The sequence below is a fragment of the Camelus ferus genome, chromosome 17, assembly GCF_009834535.1.
Source record: "Camelus ferus isolate YT-003-E chromosome 17, BCGSAC_Cfer_1.0, whole genome shotgun sequence".
In the NCBI taxonomy this organism is placed as follows: domain Eukaryota; kingdom Metazoa; phylum Chordata; class Mammalia; order Artiodactyla; family Camelidae; genus Camelus; species Camelus ferus.
The window spans coordinates 43258768-43271334 of record NC_045712.1 but is presented as its reverse complement, the minus strand read 5'-3'; the positions used below and the strand labels follow the sequence as shown (position 1 = coordinate 43271334).

The following is a 12567-nucleotide window of genomic DNA, read 5'->3' as shown; positions in this document are numbered from 1 at the left end:
TGATCCTTATCACAGAAGATGAGCAGTAGTTTTGAACTCTATTTTTTTAAGTGGAACTAAAATAATACAAGAGAGATGTCTCTTAGCTTAATCACTTTGGATTTCTGTTAGCACAATCTATGACAGAACATCATAAATTACAAATGAACGGTCACGTTAGTTTTTAGAAAAACTAGACTTTTAGCATTTAACAGTTCTTAAACAGCTCCTCTGACTAGTCAGTGATGCTCAATTTATATCCTCTTATATTTAGTAGGTTTTCTTTTTTGCATTATTGGTAAATTATCATCTCTTCCTTTCCCTGTGACACACTCCTCATCTACTTCACCCTGCGGGTTTCAGTTCTAAAGGCCAAAAAGCATTATTTTGTCATATAGAAGATTTTTCACTTATAAATAAATGTGCATATTAACATTTAAAAGATGTTAATTCTAAAAGTAAAAAACACCTAAAACTAAGGTTTTTAAAGTTTGTATACCCAGTACCCTGGGCTTTTAAATTAGAAACCATACTGACAAATTGAAAAAATTAAGCACTAAAATTCCTCTTAAATGCAATCATTGAAGACTAGAACATTTAACCAATTCTAATGTAAACTATTGAATTTGAGAAGCAGCTCCCAAAGCAGTTTTGTTATTCTTTTGAAATCATAAAGGGGAAAAGTATGTATCTTAATCAGAAAAAGAAGTAACAAGTGGCTGGCATAGTGACACACAGAAATACAAGAGGACAAAACGAGAGAAGGGTTCACATTATTATTAAATACCAGCAGGATACAGAGTCTGGATAATCTGCTTCTTGCCATATATGGAAAAACTAAGAACTAACTTCACATGTAATATGATATTTGCAAGGAATTATCTATGTTTGCATTTAGAATTCACAAATTCTACCTGCTTTCAGCAGACTATGTTCAACTCAATTATTCTCAAGAATGATGAAAAGTAACACAAATCTACAAATTAAAAAATCATCATTTCTGTTCCTCTATTAAATGATTTTTAAAGTCACTTACAGGAGGAGAGATTAAGTGAGGCAGGTTCATGGGGGAAGCGGAAAAAGAGGGAGGGAAAAGGGGTGGGGGTGGGGGCCCTGAACGACCAGGGATGTGGATGAGGTGAGCGTGGCAAATGAGGCATTTCTCGGGCTCCTTAACCTTCCTGATATCACCACAGGTCATCAGCACAAGTTAACAACAGACCTGCCTGATAACCACACCAAGACAGCAGGCTCCCTTCCCAACAACTTAACCCCATACTTATAAAAAACAACAACCTCAAGACGAAAACCACATCTAAAGAAAAGCAGAGATGCAAGCAAGGTAGTAGGCACAAAAGGATAAATCCTTGCAAAGATTTCTCGGTAGACCAACACTGCTTCCCATGGCACTCAGGGCTTCTCCACCAGTAGAGCCTCAGCGCTGACCAGCCGTCACCTGTTGACCACTACAGGCATCTGGACAATGTCTTCTTTTCATTTAGCCATCTCAGAAACGTACCCACTTGAGTGAAGACCCAACTTCTTATTCCCTAAGAATCATGTCCCAAAATAAAGCATTCACTACATTCCAAAGAATAATGGTACTCTGTAATTTTTCTTTTCACCCATTTCATAAGATATCTTTAGGAGAGAATGTGCTTAGGAATGAAAGACAACTACAAAACCTTCTGCTATTAAGAGGGGGAATGTTACAAGGGTCACAGTACTAATTTTTTTTTTTTGCACACAGTAGTAATTTTTTAAGCCTGCCTTCATGTTGCATGTCTGCACACTTTAGGATACAGTCAAATGTGAGGAGACAAGCAAGCTGTTTGTGGCATTTTAACTCCTTTCCTTCCCAACACACACGCCTTCAATCTATTCAATGTATTTTTTTCAAAATTAAGTACTCCCACATTTCGTGTACCTACCTCAATGAGCTCATCTCTTTGTCGGAGGCCTTCTTTAAGTTCATCCATCTTATGTTGTAGCACGCTACACATATGTTTCTGCCTTTCTAACTCCTGTTATTAAACAAATAATACGGTTAACTCAGATGACGGCACACAATAGCCTGGAACATCTACGATAAAACAACAGAGAAGCTAAGCGTGGACTCCAGAATCATACCTGCACTGCCAGTGCACTGGAACTTAGCTAATTCTGCATTCTACAAAAGGTCCAGAAATTCCTCAGTTTTCATCTCATAGGATTATATATTTAGAAAACCCAAACTATTCAATAGCATAATCACCATGAATGAAGAAATGACTTAGTAAAGTAACAGGTTATAAAATTAACATACAAAATTCAATCATCTTCACAGATCAAAACAGAATCTTGAGAGAAGATATAATAAACATAATATCAAAAATAAAATAAATACATACATGTAAACTTATAAGATAGACTCAAAATCTGTATGAGAAAAATGATATAAAATATTCTTGGAACACAGAGAAGTAGGACTGAACAAATGGAAAGGCCTATCATCTTCTTGGATAAAAAGACTTAACATCCTAAAAATGTCAGTTCTCCCCTATATTAATCTACACATGTAATGCAGTCCAAATAAAAATACCATCAGGCTTTTTTCTTATCGGAGCAAGACAAGCTGATTATAAAGTTTATTTGGAAGAAAAACATAAGAAAAAATAGCTAGGAAAAAACACGATGAAAAAGAAGAAAGCTAACCTTACTAGGTATTGAAACATATTATAAAGCCTATATAATTAAAACAGTGTTGTAATGGCTCATGAATACAGACCAATGGAGTCAATTAGAAAATCCAGAAATAGACCCAACTACATACACAAATATATTAAACAACAACAAAACAAAAAAAGCACCTCAAATCAATGAGAAAAGATAGACTTTTAAATTAGTGATGTTGGCATAACTGGATATCCACATGGAAGAAGAAAACTGGATGCACACTTCATACCACACACCAGGACAAGTACACAGAAAGAAGAGAGAGAGAGAGAGAGAAGGAAGAAAACAGTTACCAGAGAAAAGATGAGTGAGCTGTTGTAACCAACAAATGGGAAAACCATTACTAAAAAATGACTCAAAAATCTACCAACAGAAGGGGAATGCATAACAAGTTAGACTACACAAACTTTAAAACTTTTGAATGGTAAAAAAACACTGTAAGCAAAGTAAAAAAAAAAAATGATTACAAAAAAGTTTTTAAATTTATATCAGAGAGAAAAAAGTTACCATCTTTCCATAGAGAGAGCCTCTAAAATTAGAAATAAAGAAAAAAAAAAAAAAAGAATCCACAATTGTATAGAAAAATAGGCTACAGACATGGAAAGAAACAAATTGCTCTGAATATGAAAAGATGCCCAGATCAAGAGAAATGTAAATTAAAACTATATTTCTCACTAAAACACTAGTAAAAGTCCAAAAACTTGACAACATATTCAAGGGAAAGTAGTACGGAGAAGGAAACAGGCCTTCTCATACAATTTAGTGGGAATGCAAAATTGTTTTAACTCCTACAAAGGAGAATTCATTATATCTAGCAGAATTACCAGACCTTCTGATCCAGCAAACCCACTTTTATGACCTCCACAGATATCAGCAAAATTAAAAAAAGACCTACACAGTACATTGTTTTTGTAGGGCTATTTTTAACAGCAAAAGAATGTAAACAACTCCAGTGTCCATTAATAGGGAACCGGTGGGATAAACTGCAGTACATCCACACAGAGGAACAACTATACAGTGATGAAAAAGAATGAGGAAGAGCTTGCTACCCTACAATCATAAGGTGATAAAATCAAGATGCAGAACAGTATTTATCATACGCTACCATTTTCTAAGAAAGGAGGAAAATAAATACATATATTTGTATATATTTTTGACAGGCAAAAAAGACTTTTTAAGATTAAAAAAAATAGAAGGATAAACCATTTAGTTAAAAATAATTCCTTAAGGAAGGAGGAAACGGGTGAAGAGAAAGACAAAAGATTTACTCCTTTAAATATATTTTCCTTATTGATTTGACTTCAGGTCAGTGTAAATAATTCACATAATTGTAAAACAAAAGTAAATTTAAGAGCAACTCATTGTGGAAGCAACCCAAGTGTCCATCGACAGATGAAAGGACAAACAAAATGTGGTACATAAATACAGTGGAATATTATTTAGGAAGGAATTCTTGTCACAGGCTACAACATAGATGAACCTTGAGGACATTATGCTAAGTGAAATAAGCCAGTCACAAAAAGACAAATATTATATGATTCTACTTAACTGACGTACCTAGAGTGGTCAAACTCACAGAGTAGAATGTTGGTTGCCAGGAGACGGGAGGAGGAGGAAAAGGGGAGTTGTTTAACGGTACAGAGTTTCAGCTTTGCAAGATGAAAAAGTTCTGGAGATGTGTTTATAAAAATAATTTTATAAAAATCTTAAAAGCAACTCCTAAATATTGAAAATAAAATGTAATGAATCTAACTATATATATATATATATCTATCTCCAGTTAGTAGCATAAGCACAGAGAAACTATTTCAAGTAACTTTAAAAACAATGGTTGGACTATACATAGCCTAGTGGCAAAATAACAACCAAACAGAAAAACAAAAAAACTTTTAACTATTTTCAGTAATTATACCATTCGTGGTAATGTTGGCATTGCTATTCTGGGTATTGTGGGATAAAGCAATGAAAATAGAATGTAACATAATTACTACCATCCCTAGTGACTTTATGAACTGGGAATGGCGGTGTGGGAAAAAGGAGATACACATATATAAGACAGAAGAGCTTAAGTAAAAACCCTACATCCTGAATACGACCTACAACTATAAGCATAAACTCAAAACGTATTTTGACTTTAAAAACAAAAAAATACCCCATATACATATTCCCTGATACATTCACTAAAAAGGCCTATGAACAGTTACCACCTTGGGGGCAAGTGCACCCTTAGCACACACACTGCTCCACTAAAAGAGAACCAGAGCTCCCTGGACAAACAGCTGATTCCAGGTCTAAAGCAGGAAATGTACTGGATGAGCTGGCAACACTTTCGTATGCTAGAGAGCAAAGAAGCTATCACAACCCATGAGACTTATGTCAAAATTACTTGGGAATCAACCTGAAGTAGTTCACACTTGAAGGTGAGATGACTTGAAAATCAATATGAATAAAAGCTACAATAGATTGAAATGATCAAATGCTTGAATTCTTGCATTCATCACTATTTAAAAGTAATGATAATAGGGGGAGGGTATAGCTCAAGTGGCAGAGTGCAAGCTTAGCATGCACACGGTTCAGGATTCAGTCCCCAGTACTGCCTCTATAAATAAACAACTAAACTTAACCCCCCCCCATTTTTTTAAATAATAAAAAATAAATAATAATAATCGGTCACTGAGAGGATGCTAAACAGTCACTTTCTTATTCTGAAAATCTGTAAAACAAAGGAAAAGAATCAAGCTTTTATCGTGCCTTTCCTATATAGACTGTCTCATCTGAGTAATAAGAGACAAGGGGAAGTTCCTCTTTAAATGAGGATTTACACTAATAAATAAAGCACAGGAAAGTGAAAAGACAACTCATGCAATGGGAGAAAATTTTTGCCAACCATGTATCCAATAAGGAACTTGTATCTAGAATATACAAACTCTAGCAATGCAGTAACAAAAAAGACAATCCAATTTAAAAATGGGCAAAGTATCTGAACAGACATTTCTCTGAGGAAGATGGATAAATAGTCAGAAGGCATACCACAATATACTTGGAATCAGTAGTCATCAGGGAAATGCTAATCAAAAGCATACCTGCTAGGATGACTAGGGAAAACACTCAGATAATAACAAGTATTGGTGAAGATGTGGAGAAATCAGAACTTGCATACACCGCTAAAGGGAATGTAAAATGGTGCAGCCACTTTGGAAAAGGGTCTGGTTACTCCTCAAATGGTTAAATACAGAGTTGCCCTATGACCCAGCAATTCCACTCCTAGGTGTATATTTAAGAGAAAGAAAAACTTATGTTCACACAAAAACTTGTACACAAATGTTTATAGCAGCATTATTCATCACAGATAAAAAGTGGAAAAACATCAAATGTCCATCAATATACAAATGGATAAAAAAAAATGTGGCATACCTATACATTAGCCCATAAATAGGAGTGAAGTAGTGATACATGCTGCAACACAGAAGAACCCTGAAACTGTTAACTGAAGTGAAAGGAGTCAACCTTCAAAGACTACGTATTATACAATTCCACTGACGTGAAAGTCTAGAAAAGGGAAATCTACACAGACAGAAAGTAGATCAGTGGTTACTTATGGCTGAGGGGAGCGAGATGTAGGGAGATGATAGCTAAAGGGTACAGGGTTTCTTGCTGATGTGGTGAAATAAATACTCCAAAACTGACTGTGGTGACAGTTGCATATGTCTATGAGCATACAAAAACCACTGAACTGTACACTTAAAAGGGAAGAATTATATGGTATGTGAATTATATCTCAATAGTGCTGTTTTAAAACAATAAAAGAAAGCAGTAATGATAAAATTAGAATATATCATTTTGTAATCCTTAATCAACTAACGCATCTAAGTCTCCAGCTACAAAGAAAGATGCCATATACCTGGGCTTCAGAAGGAAAAGAACCTATGAAGTGGACTAAAACCATATTTCATAAATCCTCTAAACTTAACTATTTATAGGAAATACAGAGAGAAAGGGAATATCTTAAAGACACCATGGTGATGAAATAGCAAAATCCCTAAGACTATCAGAAACCATTAAGACAAGCAATCCAGTTTCTTCAACACATAAATTGTAAGGGAGAAAAAGAGATGAAATCTAAATAAAAAGAGATTTATAAGACATGACTACTAATTCCAATGTATGGAACTTATATACATCCTGATTGTTTTTTTTTAAGTGCAAAAAAGAAGTCATTTACAACATTTGAGACAAATGAAATTTTAACAATGACAGGTTATGTAGTAAGAAGAAGTTATTCTTAATTTTTCAGATGTGAAATAGTCTTGTGTTGTATTTTTAAAAAGAGAAAGTTCATACCATTTAGAGAGCCATACCTAAATTCATATTAAAATATGGGATATTTAGGACTTGTTTCAAATAATGTGAGTGGGGGAAGCACATGAAAATATGCTCAATATCACTAATTATCAGAGAAATGTATATCAAAACTACAATGAGGTATCACCTCATATCAGTCAGAATGGCCATCATTTTTAAGTCCACAAACAATAAATACTGGAGAGGGTGTGGAGAAAAGGGAACCTTCCTACACTACTGGTGGGAATGTAGATCGTTGCAGCCACTATGGAAGACAGTATGGAGATTCCTCAAAATACTAAAAATAAACTTACCATACGATCCAGCAATCCCACTCCTGGGCGTATGTCCTGAGAAAAATATAATTCAAAAAGGCACATGCACCCCAATATTTACAGCAGCACTATTTACAATAGCCCAGACATGGAAACAACTTAAATGTCCATCAGCAGATGACTGGATAAAGAAGATGTGGTATATATATACAGTGGAATACTACTCAGCCATAAAAAGAATGAAATAATGCCATTTGCAGCAACATGGATGGACCTGGAGATTGTCATTCTAAGTGAAGTAACCCAGAAAGAAAAAGAAAAATACTATATGATATCACTTTATATCTGGAATCTTAAAAAAAGACACAAATGAACTTATCTACAAAAGAGAAACCGACTCACAGACATAGAAAACAAACTTACAATTACCAGCAGGTAAAGAGGGCAGGAAGGGATAAATCAGGAGTTTGAAATCTGCACATCTTGGGGAGTGATGGAAGTGTTAGCTGTCTTGATTGTGGTGGTGGTTTCACAGATGTATACATCTATCAAAATTCATCAAATTGTATACCTGAAATATGTGTGGTTTACTGTGCAGGAATTATGCCACAATAGAAGTGTTAAAAAATAAGTCACTGTGTAATTGAATGGTCCTTCTCCACCCTCACCATTTGTATTATCTGTATTATAGTAATGAAACATGCCAGAGTACCTGACCTCTTTGTATGTCTCTGAACATGAACATTCTACTTGCATGAGGCAATATGTGCTTAGAAGAAGAGAGCTCAGGGTGAAGGCATATCAGAGAGAGACACTATCACAAAGCTTTCTGCATCTCATACCAGAAGCAGATTTCTAGGGTAAATTCTTTTCAGATACACACTTTCCCAATTCAGAAAGCACAAGATTTAAAAACTAAAGCAAACTGAAAAGTCACAACTCTATGTATACTAAGACATCTCTATATCTTAGAAAATGACAGGAGGGAGAAACAAAGTTGGTTAAAATAACTCACAGGGATTATTTTTATTTTAAAAACGTTCAAGGACATTTGAGAAGATGGAAAGGTAAGAACTCGTTTTAGTACTGACCGTTAAACACTTAGCATGAGATTTTCCTCTAATCTGTTAGAAGCAAAGAGCCAAAAATAAATATGAAAAATGTGTGGGAAGGCAAAAAAGGAGGCCAAGGAGTCTAGGAAAAGTATGATGGCTCAGAATATCCAAAGCTGGCCTATGAGATACAGAGGAAACCACTTATTGTCACCAAATCTTCAATGAGCCACTGACATCAATATGAAAATGCAACAGAAGCCTCTTTTGTCACCTATCTAAAGTCTTCTTATCCTTTTTAAAAAATTATTATTGATAGACTTTATTTTGGAGCAGTTTTAAGTTTACAGCAAAACTGACCAGAAAGTACAGAGTTCCCATATACCCCTGCCCCCCACCGCAAACGGCCTTCTCCACTGTCCACATCCCGCACAGCAGTGGTAGGTTTGTTAGAGCCAATGAACCTACAGTGACTTTATCACCCAAAGTGCATCATTTATATTAGGGCTCACTCTCAGCACTGCACATCCTATGGGTGCTGATAAATGTACAATGGATCTACCAATATACTATGGTACAGGATAGTATTGCTGCCCTAAAAATCCCCTGCACTCTGCCTCTTCATCCCTCCTTCCCCCAAACCCTCTGCAAATACTACCTAACAATTCTTAAAGGTGACCAAACAGACTGGAATGAGCATTTTCAGACCTCAAGGAAAGAAATCCCTGCAGAGTCTACGATAATAATGCTGGTCCTTTAGATGTTATATTAACAGCTTTTCTCCCTTTGCTACGTACAAATTCAGATTGTTGTTTCTAACAAGGCACATTTCCTAAGGTATTTTCTGGGGTTTTTATTTTTGCAGTGTAGTAGCAACTCATTTTCTGACAGTCACATCCATTTGTCCTCTGCTTGGACTGATTTCAATACTTTTAAAAAAAATCCAATAAGCTTTTAAGAGAACCAACTTGTTTTCCGCAGTTGTCAAAAGGCAAATCTGGACTTTCGGCAGTGGCTTTTATTTTCCATCTGCACATTTTAACAATACAGCTTACAAACCTCTAAAAAAAAAAAAAAAAAAAAAAAAAAAACCTGTCGATTTCTGAACCACGTCTCCACACTGCTTGTTTTTTTAAAAACTGGCTAAAGACTTCTCTCCAACCACTTAGAAAATGAGTTCTCTTGAAAAATAGGGGGAAAAAGAAAAGAAAAAATGAACCATTTCACTGAAAGTCTTTGGAGCTTTGTGGAGTTCCAGCCAGTTATAACAGGAAGAAGTGATTCACTGTAATTGTCCCAATTAAGAGATAGAAAATAAAGATAAAATTTGAGCTGTATTCTATTTTCAGAAACTAAAGGAGGTTGTAAGCTTCTCGTTAAGAAAATAAATTAAATCTTACAAAAATTAAAAAAGGAAAATATTTCAACACTTGACATCTTATGTTCTGTCAACTTCCTTGCTCCAGTTTTGATGGAAATATCATTCCATCAAATGATATTGCTATACTCTTCCATCAACCACAGCTTTTTAAATGGCAGATTTTATTTTATGACCTAAGAGAAAGGTATGATATGAGCAATTACCTTTGATTTTTCTGCATTTTCTCTATAAAATTCGGCCATCTGTTCCTCCTGCTCTTCAATGACGTCCTTGAGGGTATCTACTTGGTATATCAAATTGTTCTTCTCATTGTCTAACTGTGCATTGGAAACCATGGCTTTCTTGTATTTTTCTTCCACTTCAGATAAAGACTCCTAAACGGAAATGAAAGTCATCAGCCTACTATCTAAAATATGTTCATTGTCTATATGCTGTGAACATAGCAGGAAACTACAGCACCAGCACACACACATGAAGATGCATTTTTGCAAAATACAAGCAGTTTGGGGAACTCCTTGTTTAGTAACATGCACATAACAGGAGGATGACAATAAGCCAATAGTGACATTGTAAGACCTTTATGGGCTCTCTGCTATCCACGAAAATAAAATCAAGCAGCAATGTAGCCTCTGAAAGATGAAAAGGTGTGCAGACAACATATAAGAGTTATAGTATAAAAATCATAAAATGAAGAAACATCAATGTTTCCAGATATGTTACTCTTGTGGTTTTGAACAACAAGCTATTTGTTATTCTGAATGCAATGATATAACAGAATACAGCCTTTCTTTACACAAGTAAATTGCATACTCATTTGAATATCACCACTTCCTGGATGTGTGTTTTCAGTACTTTTCTGTTCTGCATAATAATGTTGACGTAAATATATACACACTTTTTCTAGCAATTATTCAAATATTAGTCATTTTAAAGCAAGCAGTACAAAAATGATTATTTTTAAAAAAGAGCTATCATTAAATGCCTAAAATTGTATATATTTCAAAGTTACCCACCTAAAATAGCTTACAGTCTGTTTTTTAATTAATATATTTATTCTGGTAGGTTACTACCTCCTAGTAACATTTTTAAAACTAAAAAGAAAAACACTTCACATAGAAAAACTCATTGCTTCTGGAAATAAATTCAAAAAATATTAATGGAAATGTTTAACAAATCAAGATCAGTGATATAGAACTGAGAGTCCAGAATCCTTACATGACCCACTGTTTTTGACAAGGGTTCCCAGACAACTCAGTGGGAAAAGAATAGTTTTTTCAATAAGTGGTATTGGGACAACTGAAATCCACACGCAAATGAAAGTCAGAATGGTACATCACACCATACACAAAAATTAACTCAAAATGGATCAGAGACCTAAATTAAAAGCTAAAACTATAAAACTCTTCCCAAAAAACAAAGGAGTAAATAAATCATCATGACTTTGGAGTAGGCAGTGGTTTCTCAGGTACAATACCAAACTATCAATGAAAGAAAAAACACACTTCATCAAAATTAAAAACTTTTATGCTACAAACAATACATTAAGAAAGTAAAAAGACAACCCACAGAACAGGAGAAAATATTTGTAAATCTTATATCTGATAAGGAACTTGCATCCAGAATATATAAATAACATAATTCAATAATAAAAAGACACATAATTCAATTTTTAAAAGGGCAAGGATTGAAAAGATACTCCTCCAAAGTAGGTACACAAGTGGTCAATAAGCATATAAAAACATGCTCAATATCATCAGTAATAGCGGGAAACATACATCAAAACCATAATGAGATACTACTTCAGACCTACTGGGATGGCTACGATCTATAATTAAAAAACCAGAAACAAGATAGTAAGTGTTGGTGAGGATATGGAAAAACTAGAAATCCTCATGCATTGCTGGTGAGAATGTAGAACAGTGCAGCTGCTTTGGAAAAGTTTGGCAGCTCCTCGAAATATTAAACAGAGTTACCACATGACCCAGCAATTCTATTCCTAGGTAATCTACCCAAGGGAAATGAAAAGATATGTCTATACAAAAAGCTGTATACAAATGTCCACAGCCGCATTATTCATAATGGCGCAAAAGTGGAAAAAATCCAAATGCCTATCGACTGACAAATGGATAAAATCTACACAGTGTAATATTACCCAGCCATTGTACACACACACACACACATACACTGATGTATGTTACAACATGGGATAAATCTTGAAAACATTATGTTAAATAAAAAATCAATTACAAAAGAGAACACAGACTAGCCAGGGTTAGGTGTGGGAGTGGAGGAGTGGGGAATGACTGCTGATTGGTATGGGGTTTCTTTTGGGGTAATGAAAATGTTGTAAAATTGGTGATGGTTGCACAATTCTGTGACTATGCACAAAACCACTGAATTGTACCCTTTAAATGGGTAAATTTTATGGTATCTGAATTATATCTCAATAATGGCACATTATACATACACTTATTAATTCTTCACAAACCAGGAATGTATTAACAGGTAACATTTATACTAAGATTGAGAACAAATATAACCAAAATAAGGAATATAAGCAAAGTTAATTGTATAATGGCTTACATATAGTAGTATCTTAATATAATGCAGAATTTAGAATGATTCTGATCCATCTTAGAGGCTAACAGGAAAAAAAAAAAAAAGGTCCTCCTCACAATTCAGTCCCATATAACACAGGACACAATTGCATGAAGCTAAGCCAGTTCAAGAAGTAGCTGCAAGAACACAATACATAACATAATAAAACTGACATAAAATGTATGGAATGTATTCTTCCTTTAAACAATAGACCACAGAAGACTAT

At 34.6% G+C, this 12567-nt stretch overlaps 1 protein-coding gene across 21 annotated transcripts in view; it reads right to left on the bottom strand.

Annotated features, from left to right (window-relative positions):
- Window positions 1-12567, bottom strand: part of LRRFIP2 (LRR binding FLII interacting protein 2) — a 100625-nt gene that overhangs the window by 17816 nt on the left and 70242 nt on the right. For all 21 annotated transcript variants that reach the window (XM_032459253.1, XM_032459246.1, XM_032459255.1 and 18 more), the window contains 2 exons: window positions 9947-10117; window positions 1911-2003 (listed from right to left, as the gene is read on the bottom strand). In XM_032459253.1, the coding sequence (XP_032315144.1) occupies window positions 1911-2003; window positions 9947-10117 (264 nt within the window). The remainder of the gene's footprint in view (window positions 1-1910; window positions 2004-9946; window positions 10118-12567) is intronic.